The sequence below is a fragment of the Dermochelys coriacea genome, chromosome 2 (genome assembly GCF_009764565.3).
Source record: "Dermochelys coriacea isolate rDerCor1 chromosome 2, rDerCor1.pri.v4, whole genome shotgun sequence".
Lineage (NCBI taxonomy): Eukaryota > Metazoa > Chordata > Testudines > Dermochelyidae > Dermochelys > Dermochelys coriacea.
Window position 1 is genome coordinate 146,143,954 of NC_050069.1, and position 18,641 is coordinate 146,162,594.

Consider the following 18,641-nt stretch of genomic DNA (forward strand, 5'->3'; position numbering starts at 1 on the left):
CTCTGTCCAAACCATGTGCTCCTCTGCACCTGTCGGCTTTCCCCCAGCCCTTAAAATTAAGAAGGTCATAGAACAGTTTTTAAATTAAGTGCCAGCAATCTGGTTCCATTTTGGTTTAGATGGAGCCCATCCTTCCTGTATAGGCTCCCCCTTTGCCAAAAGTTTCCCCATTTCCTAATAAATCTCAACTCCTCCTCCCTACACCATCGTCTCATCCACACATTGAGACCCTACTCTTCTGCCTGTAATGCCCCTGCGCATGGAACTGGAAGTATTTCAGAGAATACTACCACGGAGGTCCTGGATTTCAATCTTTTACCTAGCAGCCTCTATTTGGCCTTCAGGACCCCTCTACAGGCTGGTAAAAGTCCCCAGTAGCTGCTAGGTAGACCCTGAGTTTAGAGATAATCCAGACCATTTTAGGGTAAAGCATAGTCTAGGATATGTAGAAGAGTCACAGATTCTGAGGAGATTTGTTGGGACGTGCACCAAATCTGAAACCTAGACCATTTCTGCATGCAAGGTACGTCCTTTGTTCTGTGAGAGGAGGTGCAGAAAAGCTGGGAGAGACATCAGCACAAGCTGTGACAGGTAAGGGTACCAGGTCTGTTTGGCCAAGTAGGAGTGATCAAAATTACACTAGCTCTGTCCCTTTTTATTTTCAGCAAGACCTTCGAAAGTAAGGGAAAGGGAGGGAAGGCATAGAGAAGGTCCCCAAGCCAGAGGATTGGGGGAGCCTCACCTAGAGTGTTGTTCCATCTCCTCTTTAGAGCTGTAGCGTGGACACTTCTTGTTCAGGCGAGCAGTGAACAGATCTGCAGACTCTGTCCCCCATCATCTGAATAGGTTGTGAGTACTGATGGGTGTATCTCCCACTTGCAGTTGAGAGAGAATTTGTGACAGACTGTCCACTTTTAAGTTGTGTGTACCGGAGAGGTACCGCAGACATTGTAACATTGTGGGAGATGATGCCAATTCCATAATCTCATCACTTCTGCTTAAAGGGAAGGCAATCTAGCTCCCCCCTTCGACTGATGTACACACAAGCAATGCGTTTGTCAGGATCGTTGTATGTGATCCTGTGTCAGCAGGAGGAAAGAGGCGCAGGCATTCCTGACTGTTCTCAGCTCAAGGAGACGGATGTGGAGGAATATCTCCACAGGCGACCATTTGCCTTATGTCACGAGGATGTTTAGGTGCACGCCCCACCTTGTGAGTGATGTGTCAGTGGTGAGGAGCAATGACTGATGTTTGCAAGAAGGGGATCCTTTTACAAACATTGGCTGGGTCGTTCCACCAGTTTAAGGAGTTTATCCTGGTGGATAGTGACAGATTTGTCCAACCTATCCTTGTTCAGTCTGTAAACCGAGCCAGACTACATCTGAAGGCATCACACATGGAACCTGGCATGAAGTAGCACCACATACCCACTGCCATACGTCCCAATGGTTGGAGGCGAAGTCTGGCTGGTACTTGTGGGCTGCTTTGAATGTTGTCTGAGTGTGACTAAGGATAGCAACCTGTGTTGAGGTAAGAGGGCTTTGGCTTATAATGCATTGAGGTTGGCCCCTATGAATTCCAGGCATTGCACTGGAGTGAGGGTTGACTTCTGGGCATTGACCTGTAGATCCAGTTCTGTAAACAAATGCATCATAGTATTGGTTACTTGATGAGCCTCCCAGAGAGATCTTGCTCTGAGGAGAAAAATCATCCAGATATGGGTAAATCATTATCCCTTGAGAGAGTCAATGAGCAGCCACCACTGAAAGAACCTTGGAAAATACCCTGCAGGCTGATAACAGCCTGAAGGGAAGCACTCCTCATTGGTATTGGTCATGTCCCAGAGTGAACCTGAGAAATAGTCTGAGCTGGTAGCATCAAGATGTGAAAATAGGCATCCTGGAGGTCAAGGGTGGAAAACAATTCTCCCTGTTCCAGTGCTGCAATGTTCATTGATAAGGCAACCATCTAGAATTTTGAGCCTTGACAAACTTGTTGAAAGCTCTGAAGTCTAGTATGCGTCTCCATCCTCCCTTCCTTTTAGGTATTAAGAAGTAACGAGAGTAGAACCCCTTGCCTCATAGATATTGAGGTACTGGTTTTATGGCTCCCAGCTGGAGAAGGCAATCTACCTTGTCTCATAGTGAAGTCTCATGAGAAAGACCCCTCAAAAGGGATTGGGAAGGGTGCTGTGCAGGGAGTAGGGAGGTAAAACTGAATGGAATACTGTGTTTGGACAATCTATAGGACCCATTGGTCCGATGTTATGCATTCCCAGACACTGCGGAACACTGCCAAATCAGTGGCCAAATGGACGTGGTATGATGGTCGGCCGCATCAGTCGGGGGAGTGGTCTAATGACGCCTTGACCTGCCCAGCAAAAGTGGAGTTTAGACGTAGACAAAGATTGTGGGCAAGATGGTTTTCATTTAGGGAGTTTCCCCTCTCTTTGTGGCTTGTAGTGCTGCTGAGGTTGGTACTGAGATCCATGTGATCTATTCTGGGGTTGGGGACTAGTCTTTGTCCTGGTGTATAAATACCCAGTGACAGAGGGTAGCCCTAGAATCCTTCAGGGTGTGAAGAGAGGAGTCAGTCTTCTCGGCGAAGAGCTTCGTTCCCTCAAATGGAAAGTCCTCAATCGTGGACTGCACCTTTTTTGGGGATCCCAACAAATGAAGCCATGATATTGTAGCATCACCACAGCCGTGGAGATGGACCTAGCAGCCATGTTGAGGGCAAATTGCAGCAATGTCTTCGCTTTGAATGATTCACGATGTCATTCAGCTTTGAGTAGTTTTATAGAATAGTATTTAGCCATGAGGGCCTAGTAGTTGGCAATACAAACTTGCGGAGTGGCTGAGTACGCTTTTCTGCGCAACAGATCAAGGTACTTCCAATCCCTGTTGTAGGAGAAATCCTTGACTGATATGGGCCGCAAGAGTTGACAGCTTCCACCATGATGGTGTTTGAGTGGCAGGTGGGAGAACAGAAATTCAGATTCTTTAGCAGGGACATAGTATTTTTTTTATCTACCCACTTGCAGGTCAGGGCCACTGATGCCGGGGTTTGCCACACGGTCTTTGCCAGGTCTAAAATGGCCTCATTAATCAGGAGGGTGATCTTTGAGGAGGTAGAAGAATGGAGGATATCAAGGAGTTGATGGGTATCCCCGACTTCCTCCACTGGAATCTGGAGTTTATCTGCCACCCTCTTTTCTAGTTCCTGAAAGAGACAAAAGTCGTCCCCCAAAGATGGAGAATGGAGACTTTGTCTGGAGGAAGACAATATGGTCCTCGAAGTCACTCCCTCATTGGTACTGGCTTCCTGATCCTTTAAGTTTCAAGGCAGTCCCAAAGCCCTGGATGGTGTGGCCAAGGGAGTGTGCCGCCTTGCGGTGGCGCTCATGGGTGGACATACCAGGATGGTGGTGGTTGGGCCATCTGAGGGTATATCCTTGGGCTCTGTTGGTAGTGTGCACCATATGGAGTTTGGGAGAAGTACAGCAACACTACCCCTTCAAACTCGCTGTCTGAACTCTCACTAAAGAGTGGAGGGGCAGGGCATGACAATAGGGATATTTCCTGTGTTTGGTAGTGGCTTGGTGGAGAGGTCTCCATACCGAGAGGAGGTGACTCCAGTGCATCTGGCATGCTGAGGTCTCTTGAATAGCAGAGTTCCACCTCTCCCGATCGTCCCAGCATTGGTGGCGGTGCCAGAGGGACAGGAATCTGATACGTACCAGTCACTCTTGGACCAGTTGAGCCACCACTGGAGGAAATGATGCAGGCTCGCGGGAATGTCTTTTTAGAAAAGTGCTTACTCCTGTCCTTTGGCGCCGAACTTGGTGCCTATCAGGTTCATATGCACATCAGTGGTATCGGTTACTGTCAGTTTCTGTAAACCATGGGTGCCGGACTGAGATGGCCTCAGTGCCGAAGATTCCATGTGAGATTGTGATTGCTTGCAGCTATCTTGGGGCTCACTGTGGGGACTTCCCGCTCTCTTCTGAGAAGATTTGTGAAAGGGATCTGAAGCCTGCTTCTTCTATGTCTAAGGATTGTGGGTTGAAGGCTGTGGGGAAGATTCGCATCTACCAGGCAACTGGGGTTGAAGAGCTGCCTCCATTAAGATAATCTTCTAGCAGAGCTCTCTGTCTTTGCGGGATCTTGGCCGGAGCTGTGGGCAAAGACCACACTTCTGTTGTATGTGGCCTTCCCCAAAGCAGCAAATGCACTGAGTGCTTATCCGCAATCAGGATTGCCTTTTTACAATTGAGGCACTTCTTGAAGCCCAGGAACCGAGCATTAGGGAAAAGGGTCCCTGATGGGGGGAGAAAAAAGCAGGAAGAAAAAAAAGTTGTTTATTTTATCATTAAAAACAACAACAACAAAAAAAGGCAGGGAGGAGGGTGGACTACAACTATAACTCGGAGGCTAACTACAGGTAAATAGATTAAGACGATACTCTTAACGGACTGCTAATGGTTCAGTCTCTAGCCAGGGTGGTTCAGAAGGAACTGAGGACAGTCTGGTACAGCATGAGGAGACAGCACATGTGCAGGCCCAATTGACGCATCTACCCAAGTTCTCCGATCAACAGTGCAGGGACACAAGAGGTTACTTACTGTAACTGGAAGTTCTTTAAGATATGTGGTCCCTATTTGGATTCCAAACGTGAGTGCACATGCGCGCCATGTGCCAGAGCCAGAACTATTCTAGTAACATCTGTTGACCCACACACGTGTTGACTGCGTGGCACGTCCAAGGATCTAAGAGGCTGTGCAAATTGACAATGCTCCAATTCTCCTCTCACCCAGAAGCAAGGGGATCCCAGAGTAGAACGGATGGAAGGTGGGATTGAAATCAGATAGGGACCATACATCTCGAAGAATCTCCAGTTATAGTCAGTTGTTCTTCTTCAAGTGCTGGTCCCCATGTGGATTCCAAAGGTGGGAGAGTAGCAGTGAGAAGGTGGTACGAGGGCTCACGAGAAGAGAGAGTCTGTAGGACAGCATGACAAACTGCCACATCCGTTGCAGTGTCAGAGACAATAGCATAATGGGCAGAAGAGATGTGGATGGAGGTCCAGGTGGCTGCCCTACAAATCTCATGCCATGGGACATCTGTGAGGAAGGCAGACATAGCAACATATGCCCACACTGGGTGGGTCGTGACCCCCCCAGGAATAGGGGGGAGGAGAGCGCATAGCAATCGGCAAATCACTGGGTGATCCATATAGAGCAGGGCAGTCAATAGGTGGATGCTGGGCCAAATCTGGACCACCAGATGCTTCTGAATGGACCCCAGAATCTTTTTCTTTTCTTTTATTTTCTTCTCTGGTGTCTGGACCTTGGCTATACCTTGACCAAGAAATTTGGACCTGGACAAAATATAATTGACTACCCCTATTTATAGAGAATCACTGTGAAGAGAATGGCAGGCACACTGAAGATAAAAGGCCAGTGCCCGCCAAACATCAGGAGTGTGGAGCGCGTGTTTGAGGGGGACATGCAGTTTGGGGTAGAAGGTTGGGAAGTGTACACACTAATTAAGGTAAAATGACGAGACCACTTTGGGCAAAAATTTGGGATGGAGGCATAAGGAGACCTTGGCCTCGTGGAAGACAACGAAAGATGCATCTGCCATCATTGCAGTCAGTTAGTTAATGCGTCTCATGGATGTGATGGTCACCAAAAAGATCACCTTCCTGAAAAGATGAGCAAGGGAGCAAGTGGTTCAAAGAGTGGCTTGGTGAGGATGGAAAGGGCGAGGTTAAGGTGCCAGGAAAGAGTAGGCTTCTGGACGGCAGGGAAAGCATTGAGAAAGGAAGCAGGAACTAGTAGTGTCGGTGAAGATGGAAAACCCATCCAGAGATGGAAGGAAGGCACTAAGCATGGCCAGGTGGATGTGGAAGGAAGTGGATGAGGCCTGATCTCCAGAGAGAGAGCAGATAGTCGAAGATGACAGGAATGAAGGTGGTTGTCAGTGGCGCTGCACCCAGATGGGAAAGCTGAGCCATTTGGCTCAGTAACACGAATGGACGGGCATCAGCTATGGGTAAGGATGCCGTGGACAGGGGAGGAGCACGCAATATCTATGTATAAGCCCCATCCAAATACCAGGCTGCGAGCTGGAGAGGGCCCAGATTGGGGTATCATAGCTAGGCGCTAGCTTGCATAAAAAGATTCAGGAGACGGAGCAGAAAGCAAGTGGGAGGGTATCTGTGTACCAGTACCGGCGAGGCCAGGTGATAGCAATGAGGAGAAGAGTCACGTGGTCACCTGGGGAAGCAGAGGAATGGGCAGGAATACATAGCGGAGATCGGTGGTCCAGGACAAGAGGCAAGAGTAGCCCTGGAAGTCCCAGCTTCTGGTTCTCCAGAGTGGCAAAAGAATTGCCAACACAGTGTGCCCCAGAGAGAGAAGAGAATCCAGAGAATGGGATTGTAGAGTTCCCATTCGTGGTTGGCATGGAAGGAGCAACTGAGCACGTCCACCAGGGACTTGCTGGTGCCTGGAAGGTGAACGACATGTACTGTAAGGTTGCGTTGGAGGCACCAGTTCCAAAGGAGGATGGCCTCTGTACAAAGAGAAGGATGGAGCACTGCTTTGTTTGTTTATACAAATGACTGCCACCATGTTGTAGGACAGCAGCTGGACGTGGTAAGAGTGGAGAAAGGGTAGAAAGCCTTGGCAGATAACATCCTGGAACTGCGGGCTGTCTGCCTTGATGGTCATCACCAGAGATTTTGAGCTGTGTGGCCGTCCAGATGAGCTCCCCAGCTGATGAGGGAGGCACCCTTCATGAGGCTGCTGTAAGACAGGTTGCACCACCAGATGAAAGAGGGGCAAGGACAGTCGTAGGTGTAAAGACCCAGCTTGCTGAGATGGTCTGACTGGGTTGTTAACAGAGCGGAGCCACAGCTGGAGGCAGAGCATATGGAGGTGGGTATACAGCAAAACTGAGGTGCATGCTGTAATATGACCCAGAAAAGAAAGGCACTGATGCATGTGCGGGCAGTGGCGGAGCAATGAGTGTGGTGAGAGCAGTACAAAGGACGACAGGTGCCGCAACAGAGTCCAGACGAGCTCCTATGAGGGTAAGAAGGCGGGTAGGGATGAGGACAGATTTGTCCTCATTGATGAGAATTCCTAGGGCATCAAGGAGGGAACGTAGGGTTTGAATGGTAGTCAGAAGGCCGGTTCGGGATGGTGCTAAAAGGAGCCAATCATCCAGATAAGGAAACGAGTGACTCAGTCAGCAGATGTATGCTGCCACAACAGCAAAGACCTTTGTGAACATGCAGGGGGCAGGAGTGATCCCGAAGGGGAGGACCCAGAAGGAGAGTGGGAATGACCCACTGTGAATCGAAGGAACTTGCAATAAGTGGGATGGATGTTGATATGGATAGGCATCCTTCATATTGAGAGCCACAAACCAGGCTCCACGGAGGGGAGAACGAGGGCAAGTATGACCATCCAGAAATGGAATCTGCAGATAAATTTGTTCAAGATTTTGAGGTCCAGAATAGGGCGTAGGTCATCCCCTCTCTTTGGTACAAGAAAATAGAAGCCCTGTCCCCAAAAGTGGTGCAGTATGATTTCTATGGAGTCTTTCCGCAGGAGGGCATCCGCTTACTCTCTGAAAAGGTAGCACTACAAGGGAGTGTCCAGGCACTGCTGGGGTAAGGTAGCAGGACAGAAAGGAGAAGTAGTCAATAATATAGCCTTGCTGGACAACGTCCAACAGCAAGCGGTCGGTGGTACTCTGGCCCCAAATGCAAGCGAAGGGGGCAAGGAAAACCCCAAAAACCACCTGTAGTAGGAGGGGTGGAGGAAGGTTCACAGCTCTTAAGGAGTCAAAAGGGTTGCTTGGGAGGACGATGCGGGAAGACAGATGTGGAAGTAGTAGCTGTGGCCGAGGAGCGTGGCCATTGTGAATATGGGCAATGGCGGGAAGAGTCAGGCAGGCGCTGGGGGTAATGCTGCACGTGGCATGAGTCTGAAGGACAACTGTTGTTGGTGGCAAGCTCTGGGGGGGTGGGGGAGTTTAGTAGAGGCCCAGGGACTGGAGAGGGTCAAGAGTCCTTGAAAGAATGCAATTCAATTCATTTCATCACTGAACAGATTATTATTCTCGAAGGGAAGGTCCTCCAGAGTAGTTTGAACCTCCTTCGGAAAGTCGCTGAACTGGAGCCAGGAATCTCAGCTGATGACGACCCCAAATGCCAAGGAGCAGGAGGTGGTGTCGGCGGCATAAACTGTGGTCTAGAAAGCCACTTTAGCTTCCAGCTTGCCCTCGTCCACAAGACATTGGAAGTCCTGCTGTTTTTCCAGGGAAAGCAAGGCCTGAAAGTCTGCCAGCTTAGAGTATGAAAGGAAGTCATACTTCGCCAGGATGGCCCAGTAGCTGGCAATACGAAATTAGAGACTTTGCAGATGAGTAGACCTTGCAGCCTACACGTCCAGCTTCTTCGCAGCCCGGTCAGGCAGAGTAGAGCGGAAATGTTGTTGGCAGGTGCACTCGGTCACAGCTTGCAACACCAGCAAGTTGGAGGGAAAAGGGTTGAAAAGAAAGTCTGTGCCCTTAGAGAGGATGAAATAATGGCACTCTACCAGTTTTTGGATAGGGGAACAAGATGGTGGGTTCTGACGAATAGCTTGGGCTGGCTGCATGAGGGCATCATGAATAGGGAAGGTGGTACGGGAGAGTCCAGGAGATTGCAGGATGTCCAGGATCATGGACATCTTTGACAGGCAGGTTGAGGGTTGTAGCCATGTGTTAAAGCAAGTCCTGGCACTGCATGTAGTCACTGGGAGGAGAGTGGGTAGGATAAGATACATCTTGACTTTAGCAAAGCTTTTGATACGGTCTCCCACAGCATTCTTGCCAGTAAGTTAAAAAAGTATGGATTGGATGAATGGACTACAAGGTAGATAGAAAGCTGGCTAGATTGTCAGGCTCAATGGATAGTGATCAACAGCTCGATGTCTAGTTGGCAGCCAGTATAAAGTGGAGTGCCCCGGGGTCGGTCCTGGGACTGGTTTTCTTCAACATCTTTATTAAATGATCTGGATGATGGGATTAATTGCATCCCCAGAAAATTCGCAGAGGACACTAAGATGGGGGAAGAGGTAGATATACTGGAGGGTAGGAATAGGGTCCAGAGTGGCCTAGACAAATTGGAGAATTGGGCCAAAAGAAATCTGATGAGGTTCAACACGGACAAGTGCAGAGTCCTGCACTTATGAAGGAAGAATCCCATGCACCGCTACAGGCTGGGGACCGACTGGCTAAGCGGTAGTTCTGCAGGAAAGGACCTGGGGATCACAGTAGACGAGAAGCTGGATACGAGTCAACAGTGTGCCCTTGTTGCCAAGAAGGCTAATGGCATATTGGGCTGTATTAGTAAGAGCATTGCCAGCAGAGCAAGGGAAGTGATTATTCACCTCTATTCAGCACTGGGGAGACCATACCTGGAGTACTGTGTCCAGTTTTGGTCCCCCCCACTGCAGAAGGGTTGTGGAGAAATTGGAGAGAACCCAACGAAGGGCAACGAAAATGACTAGGGGGCTGGGACACATGACTTACGAGGAGAGGCTGAGAGAACTGGGATTATTTAGTCTGCAGAGGGGGGATTTAATAGCAGCCTTCAAGTACCTGAACGGGAGTTCCAAAACAGAATGTAGCGAGGCTTTTCTCAGTGGTGGCAGATGACAGAATAAGAAGCAATGGTCTCAAGTTGCAGTAGGGGAGGTCTAGGTTAGATATTAGGAAACACTATTTCACTAGTGGTGAAGCACTAGAATGGGTTACCTAGGGAGGTGGTGGAATCTCCATCCTTGGAGGTTTTTAAGGCCCGACTTGACAAAGCTCTGGCTGGGATGATTTAGTTGGTGTTCATCCTACTTTGAACAGGAGATTGGACTAGATAACCTCCTGAGGTCTCTTCCAACCCTAATATTCTATGATTTTAAGATCATCAGGGGACAGAAGTGCCCATACAGATTGGAGAAGACGATGGCGCTGTTGGTACCACCGGTGCTAAAGGAGCGGGGACAGTCGGAGGTTCCGGCAGGGGGGGAAAGAAGTGGTATGCGTTAGAGAAAGGCAATGATAAGGGTGGAGCGATGGAACACAGTCATGGTAGGAGTCCCAAGCGGCCCAGTAGGCATTGACAGTGCTCACAGGTAGTGGAACCATGGATCAGCGGGCAGAGCATATATTGGAGGATACGGTTGGTGCCGGGGATTTGGGCTATATGAGTATGCCAGCCTGAAGGCAATGTCCGGTTTAGAGGACCACTCGGTGTCTGAAGAATGATCAGGTAAGGGTGGGGCTGTCTGACCCAGTGGTACCATCGGTGCAGTGAAGGACGCACGGTCTAAGAGAAGCCAGGGTGTGTCTGAGGGCAACTGTGGAGAAAGGTGGGACGAAGCTGGAGCAGGAGCGTCTCATCCTCGGAAGACAGCAGACGAAAGACAAAAGAAGGACAGGGACACGAAGGTGCCCTAGCATATGGCAGCATGAACTCAGCTGTGGGCCTAAGAGGGGAGAGATGGCCTGGTGTAGGCAGAGCCGTAAGTCCCAATGGTTCTGGTGGTGGATCAGTCACCAAGGCCAGCGGTGGCACCGGTGGGGCATAGTGGTTGGACTTGTGCTCCATGCAAGGCTTCTTTGGAGCAGGAGCATCTGGATCAATGCACAATTTCTCACCCAACCTGGCATGGCTCAGGGAGGCAACATTGTGCTTAAAGGTAGTTCCTATCAGGGAGCTGCCTTTTTGCCCATGAGCATGCTTCTCGGGCACACAGTGGGCTTTGGCTAGATGGGCCAGTGTCACCCAGGGAGGCACCTGACTGCCAGTACCGGGCGTCGCTGACAGATCCAATGGTTGCAAGATCCAATTGTGCACATGGGTGCAATTCCAATAAGGAATTTGCAGAGGTGAAGTTCTCTGACTTCCCCGGTATGTGGCGGGAACGAGCGACAAATGATCAGCAGGCGGCGATATGATTCTCACCAAGACAGTAGATTCGGTGCTGGTGCTAGTCACTCACAGAGAAGGAGCATGGACAGGAAACACAGTATTTAAAACCGGCTTACTGTGGCACAGTCCCTGAGCTAGGGAAAGATCCCCGGAAGGGAAAAGTCCAACAGAAACCTAAGAAACAAGGGGTACAACTAAGACAACTAAGAACTATGGGGAAAACTATATACAACTAAAAGAGTAGTTCTCTTAGCGAGCTAAGAGCACCAAGGGACAGTGGTTCCGACTCTGGCCATTCAGCGGCAAGAAGGAACTAGAGCGGTGCCGACCTGCACAGCCTCTTAAAGCCATGCAGGTCAACATACATGCGACATTGCACCTCAAAATGCTTTACAGAAATATCCTTATGAATGTAAATGTAACTTAACCGGAATGTTTTATGCTACATATGCCACGTAATGTATCTTTGCAAAAGTTATGTTCTACTGAATGTATTCATCCTATTTGTATGAATGTATCATTTTTATATCTGAAGTGATGAGCACTGGCTCTATACTCATATTTAAAGTGTTTGTTGTAGAAAGTACCTATGGCAGACTTGTTCAACATAGTGTGAAGGGGTTATTCAAGTAATTGGAAGTATGTCGCCAACAATGGACCTTGATACATGCCAATCCACATCTGAGCCTTCCTGGGAACGTTCGGGCTAACATGGCATCAGCCTGTAAAGAACTGAGTCATGCATGGGCATGTGACTTGCCCATGTGACTCCAAAACTCCATCTTGGAGCTGTAATTCTACAGAGGGGGAGAGAGGGGTTTCCACCTACAAGAGGGAGGCTATATAAGCCCCTGGGAAACCCCCCCATTTTGTCTTCAGCTGGCTCAAGAGATATCCTTTGGGGGTGGAGGGGCTGCCTAAAAGAAACTGGAACAAAGGACAGTAACTACAGGGGCGTGAGTGATTGCTGGACCCAGACTAGAAGGAGGCTAGTCTGTCAAAGAAGCTTATTGGAACATCTGAGGGCGAGATTTACCTGCATTTAGTTTTCTACTGCATTAAGCTTAGACTTGTGTGTTTTATTTTATTTTGTTTGGTAATTTACATTGTTCTGTCTATTACTTGGAACTACTTAAATCCTACTTTTTTGCATTTAATAAAATCACATTTTCCTTATTAACCCAGAGTAAGTATGAATACCTGGGGGGGACAAACAGCTGTTTATATCTCTATCAGAGTTATAGAGGGCAAACAATTTACAGGTTTACCCTGTATAAGCTTTATACAGGTAAAACGGATTTATTTAGGGTTTGGATCCCATTGGGAGCTGGGTATCTAAGTGCTGGAGACAGAAGCTCTTCTTAAAGTTGTTTTCAGTTAAGCCTGCAGCTTGTAGGGGACGTGGTTCAGACTTGGACCCGTTTGCAGCAGGCAAGCATATCTGACTCAAACAAGGCAAGGTACTGAAGTCCCAAGCTGGCAGGGAAAACGGGCTCAGATGTAGTCTAGGCACATCAGGTGGCAGTCCCAAAGGGGTTTCTGTGATCCAAACCGTCAGAGGACATGACTACGAACAGTTCCAGCTGTGGCGCACGGCACTCAAGTGTACCCATATTTGGAATCCACATAAGGAACAGCACTCGAAGATGCACACCTACAGTGGAGCACCCACGGGGACGCTACTTGAAGAAGAAAATATAGTTTGGCAAGAAGTACTTTCTTAACCTTCATTGGGAATGCTATTACAATAATATTCTAATATGTGATTTTAGAATCTAAGATATAATAGTCAAGTATTTTAGTAAGATTCAAGTTCTCTAATGTTTTTAAACAAAGTAAAAAAAGACTGCAGATCAAAATGTGACCATGCAAATCTCTTCAGTGTACGTATTTTCCCTCTAGCTAACCCAATACCTCCCATCATTAACATTCAAGTTGGCACAGTCCCTTCAAATTATCAGTTAAAAAAATAAATCTGATTTCTGATAAGATGGTATAAAGTGTTCACCTTTCGTTTTGAAAAGTTTTTTCTTAAAAAAAAAATAGTGGAGCAGAAAGTCTTTATGTTTAAGGGTTCTTCTGCAATAGACACATTGACTACACATGAGCGAATAACTGACTAACAAGAAGTGCTGTCAAAGCACAGCAAAACAGAATGGAAAAGATATTTCATTTTCTTTTTATAGTAGCCTTACATGTTACACGTAACCATAGGGGGTACAAAACTTTCAGATAAGTATAATATTCAAGCTGGCTACTTTTTCACTGTGATAGAAGTCTTATTCTACTATACTGAAACTTTCTGATAAGGTTAAGGTAGCTCTTACAAGCCAATTAGGACATCTTATTTTAAAGTTATAGTTGTGCAACAAGATTCTACTATAAAGGAGCTGGCTTGATAGTCTTACGTCAGGGTCTTGTGCTTCTATATTATATGAAGGATGAACGTTTGTGGTCAGTCCTCCCAGCCCCTGGCAGTAAAAGAAGGTCCCTTCATGGATCAGTAAGTAATTCAAAAATAGGAAACAAAGGGTCGGAATAAATGGTCATTTTTGTACTGGGACCTGTGCTGTTCAACACATTCATAACTGATCTGGAAAGGGGAGTAAACAGCAAGGTGGCAAAGTCTGCACACAATACAAAATTACTTAATATATTTAAGTCCAAAGCAGACTACGAAGAGTTACAAAGCAGTCTCACAAAATTGGGTGACTGGGTAACAAAATGGCAGATGAAATTCAATGTTGATAAGTGCAAAATAATGCACATTGCAAAACAATCTCAACTACCTATAAAAATAATGGGTTCTAATTAGCTCTTCCACTCAAAGAGTGGAGTCAATATGGATAATTCTCTGGAAATGTCTGCTCAACGTGCAGCAATAGTCAAAAAAGCTAATGCTAGGCATCATTAGGAAAGCGAAGACATAAAATATCATAATGCCACTATATAAATATGATGGTCTGAGCCTGTGCTAATGATTCATTCGCCTATTATCGGTACATTGTTGAAGATTCTTCTAGTATCCGTCAATACATAAGCTATCTGATTCAGTAAGACTCCATCCCAGCTTTTCCATGTCCACTTCCTTTGTTCTTTTTCAAACATCATGTTCATTACATGGAGATGGTTTGCCTCTGTGAATGCAACCAGACATGCTCCGCAATCATTTCTTACTCCACTGTTCTGCCAGCAATGATATATGGAGCAAAAAGGTGGTCAACGACAAAAGGGGAGGAAGAAAAATTCACTGTCACACAGAGAGCAATGGAAAGGCAAATGTGCAAGACATCGCTCCGTGATCATACAACAAATGAGGAGATCAGAAGGCGTACAGAGGTGATCAATGAGATGGGTGGGTCATGTAGTCCACAGGCAAGACAACAGGTGGACAACCTGCATCAGTGACTGGATCCCCAGAGACCACAAGCAACCCTGCTGGGCAGAGCAAAAAAGCGTTGGGCGGATCACATGGCAAAACTCTTTGGCCAAAAATGGCAAGAACATGCTCACAACAAAATGCAATTGTGTAGCATCGACTTGCGTTCGTGGAAGGATGAATGAGGACAAGCCAGATATAAATCCATGGTATGCCCACATTTTAAATACTGTGGGCAGCTCTGGTCACCCCATCTCAAAAAAAAAGATACATTAGAATTGGGAAAGGTACAGAGAAGGGCAACAAAAAGGATTAGGGGTATGGAGCAGCGTGCATATGAGGAGAGATTAAAAAGACGGACTGTTCATCTTAGAGAAGAGATGATTAAGGATGGGGGATATGACAGAGGTCTATAAAATCGTGAATGGTATGGAGAAAGTGAATAGGGAAGTGTTATGTGAAGGGGTAAGTAACACAAGGTCACCCAATGAGGTTAATAGACAGCAGGTTGAAACTAACCCAAGGAAGTACTTCTTCACATAATACACAACCTGTGGAACTTGTTGCAGGGTAACGTTGTTAAGGCCAAAAGTAAAACTGGGTTCAAAAAATAATTAGATAAATTCATGGAGGAGAGGTCCATCAATGGCTATTAGCCATGATGGTCAGAGATCCAAACCCATGCTCCGAATGTCCCTTAAACCTCCAACTGCCAGAAGCTAAGACTGGACAACATGGGATAAATCACTCAATTGCCCTGTTCTGTTCATTCTCTCTGAAGCATCTGGCACTCGTCACTGTTGGAAGATGGGATACTGGGCTAGATGGTCCATTGGTTTGACACAGTGTTCCCTCTCATTTTTACCACCCATGTGCGGACTGAATTTCGTTATATGCACCAATATGGAGGTGATGTGTAACACATCACCTACATATCGGTGCACATAACAAAATGCATGTGTGGGGTTGGAGGGGGGGTGTAAGGGGTTCGGAGGGTGGGCGGGGGCTCAGAGCTGGGGCAGAAGGTTGGAGTGCAGGGATGTGAGGGCTCCAACTAGGGGTACAGGCTCTGGGATGGAGCTATAGATAAAGGGTTCAGGGTTGGGGAAGAGGATTGGGGTGCAGGCTCCAGGGTGGGTGAGGAGATGAGGGGCTGAGGCAGAGGGTTGGGGTGCAGGGGGTGAGGGCTGCAGCTGGGGGTGCAGGAGAATGCTCCGGGGCTACAGCAGGGAGAGAGGACTTCTCCCAGCTCTCTCCCCGCAGCAGCACCTGGGCTGGGGGGAGAAGTGCCTCTAACTGCCGGGGCAGCTCCAGGGCTGGGGTGCGGGATAAGCACCCCGGCAGGTGTGGGGAAGGGGCGCTCCGGCGTCAACAGGTACAGGCCAGGGCTGAGTTCGAGCCACCCCTCCCCCGGCCGCAGCAGGTCCAAGACTGAATATGGACTAGGTGCCCCAGGCATAGCAGGTCCAGATTGGGGCTCAGTTCGGGCTACCCTTTCCCCAGCTGCAGCAGGTTGGGGGCAGGGATAGGTCCCAGCAGGGGGAGTGGCACCTCTCGCCCGGCCGCGGCAGGTCCCAGCTGGGTGGGTTCACTGAGCGCCTGTGCAGAGCTAAATAGGCTGCTGCGTAGCTGCAGAGTTTACAGGGAACTTAGGTCTGACAGTATGGATATTCTTATGTTCTTAACCACCTCTGGCAAATGCTTAAAACACTGCCAGAAAACTAAAGCAAACAGTTTCTAGTCCAATTTTATTAGGGCCTCTTCATAAAACTCATTGCTCTTCAAAAGTTTAACTGTTTCCACAGCTAATCTATAAAACACAAGACTGGCTAAAGTTAATGGAATTTAATGTTATTCTCTTTCAGGTAGAGACCCATAACATTTCCCTGTGTCTAAATATTTTAGAGTTCTTAAGACACAAATTTACATGCCCTAGAGTAAAGTAAAGGACAAAACGATATACTGATGTTTATTGATTAAAAGCATCAATTACGCAGTTTGTACCTTCATGTACTCCTTGATAAATCGAGCTGCCTTCACACCAGTTTCCACATTAAAACTTATGTCAACTTTCACTTCTGTCTCCTGGTCTGTAAGTTTTATTATTGGTACCTGCAAATATTTGAAGAAGAGAGACATTTTATACATCCCAAATACTAGGTTGAAGCTTTTCTATATTTGATTAGTCACACATTTCCTTAATTTAAGACATTCAGACACAACTAGCCTAAACAGACACTATGTTACTGAAGATCAGGTGGATGTCTTCAAGGGGCTAATTTAGGGTATGAATGCAGCACATGTAAAAATTACCAGGATAGTTTTGATCTAGCTAGCTCAAGCAGAAACAGCGAAGCCCTGGCAGCACAGGCTGTACAACTCCACCTGGTTCCCTGGGTACCTAGTGCTAACTCAAGATGTGGCAGCTTCACTGCTATTGTGATTCAAACTAGCTATATTGAGTATGTCCATCTCCTAGTCCTACCTCTGACTGCAGTGCAGACATTTATAGAGAACTATTATCTTAAATTCAAGAAAATTAATTGTCCACTTTAGGTGACTGGATTAGAAGACCAACTAAATCCAAACTAACAAAACATTCCTATGCTAAAATGGATTTTTTTTGAATGTTCGTTTTCAATTAGAGGTTTATCATTTTCCAGTTTTCAATTATAATCTCATTAATCCACACTAATAGTGGAAGGAAGTAATTAAGGAAGGGCTCATGCAGATTAGAGTGGCTTCTAGACTAATAAATGCCAAGCAGTGGTGGAGCTTTAGCACCTCTAACCAGCAAAAAGAGTTCTAACAGTTTCCAAAAAATGTTTCAAAGTACTAAGATAACATGCCACAACCTCAGTGGGCTACACTAGCTCTGCCATCACAGTACAGTAACACCACCTTTCTGGGCATTTGCTTTTGACACTGACAACTCATTTATTTTCAGAGGGGATTTAGGAGTTCTCATTTTATCCCCTGGATAATTAATCTATACTTTTGTACAGCATTTCCCTAAACTCAGTCCAAACATGCAATTACATAATTTCCATCAGAAAGTCTCTCTGCATGCATGACACCTGATTAATCAGGGTTATAAGAACGGTGTGAGACACATGCCTTGTAAACAAGTGGCTGCTAGAAATTATCATGCACTGAAATGTTAAACCATCACTATGGAACACCTGTCTATTCCATAGGTATTAGGAAGCCTTCTGAAAAACAAATTGTTGGTTTTAGTGTTTTCACCTGGAATTACAAGATTACTAAGTGTCCTTGCTTAAGGCCATTCTGCAGTCCTGCATAAATAGCAAAGACTCAACAACCACTGCTTCTAAAACTGAGTGGCCTCAAATCTGCTGCACAAAATCTAAACAAATAGTATTAGATGTTTAGGTTTTTTCCAGTAAGTTTATATCCCCTGAAAGGCACTAGATACACAAGCCCCGTAGACCAGAGATGGGCAAACTACGGCCTGTGGGCCGTGTCCAGCCCATCAGAACTTTTAATCCGGCCCTTGAGCTCCCTCCGGGAAGTAGAGTTGGGGGCTTTCCGCACAGCTCCCAGAAGCAACGGCATGTCCCCCTTCCAGCTCTTATGCGGAGGCACGGCCAGGGGGTTCTGCATGTTACCCCCACCCAAGCAGCTCCCATTGGCCAGGAACCACAGCCAATGGGAGCTGCAAGGGCAGCTCCTGCAGACGTGGCAGCACGTAGAGCTACCTGACCGCGCCTCTGCATAGGAGCCAGAGGGGGGACATGCCTCACCTGACTCCCTGCTCTCATCCCCCTCCCACCTTCCAAACCCCTTGGTCCCAGCCCGGAGCACCCGCCTACACCCCAAACCCCTCATGCCCAGCCCCACCCCAGAGCCCTCATACCCCCTCTCCCTGCATCCCAACCCTCAATTTCATGAGCATTCATGGCCTGTCATACACTTTCTATACCCAGATGTGGCCCGAGGGCCACAAAATTTGCCCACCCCTGTTGTAGACCATACCACTATCCACAAACAGGGAACATTTGAGAGGCAACAAGTTAAGTTTCTCAAATCAGTTCAAGAAATCACATCCCATGCCAGAGTAACTGTACCAAAAATTCAATCTTAAGCTTAACTCACTCTTGTGAAAGCTTTCAAAACTTAGGCAAGCTGCCCACAATGAAGAACTAGTGTTTAGAGGTATTTGCAGAGCCAAAAAGTTAGTCCGGTAAGAGATATTATCACACCTTCTGTGTCTCTCTGGTTTGCAAGAGACAGCTATACTAAAACCAAACTA

The 18,641-nt window shown here is 47.2% G+C and overlaps 1 protein-coding gene across 5 annotated transcripts in view; it reads right to left on the bottom strand.

Moving 5' to 3' along the window:
* Positions 1-18,641, bottom strand: part of TENT4A (terminal nucleotidyltransferase 4A) — a 146,717-nt gene that overhangs the window by 101,411 nt on the left and 26,665 nt on the right. For all 5 annotated transcript variants that reach the window (XM_038393292.2, XM_043508481.1, XM_038393288.2 and 2 more), the window contains exon 5: positions 16,373-16,480. In XM_038393292.2, the coding sequence (XP_038249220.1) occupies positions 16,373-16,480 (108 nt within the window). The remainder of the gene's footprint in view (positions 1-16,372; positions 16,481-18,641) is intronic.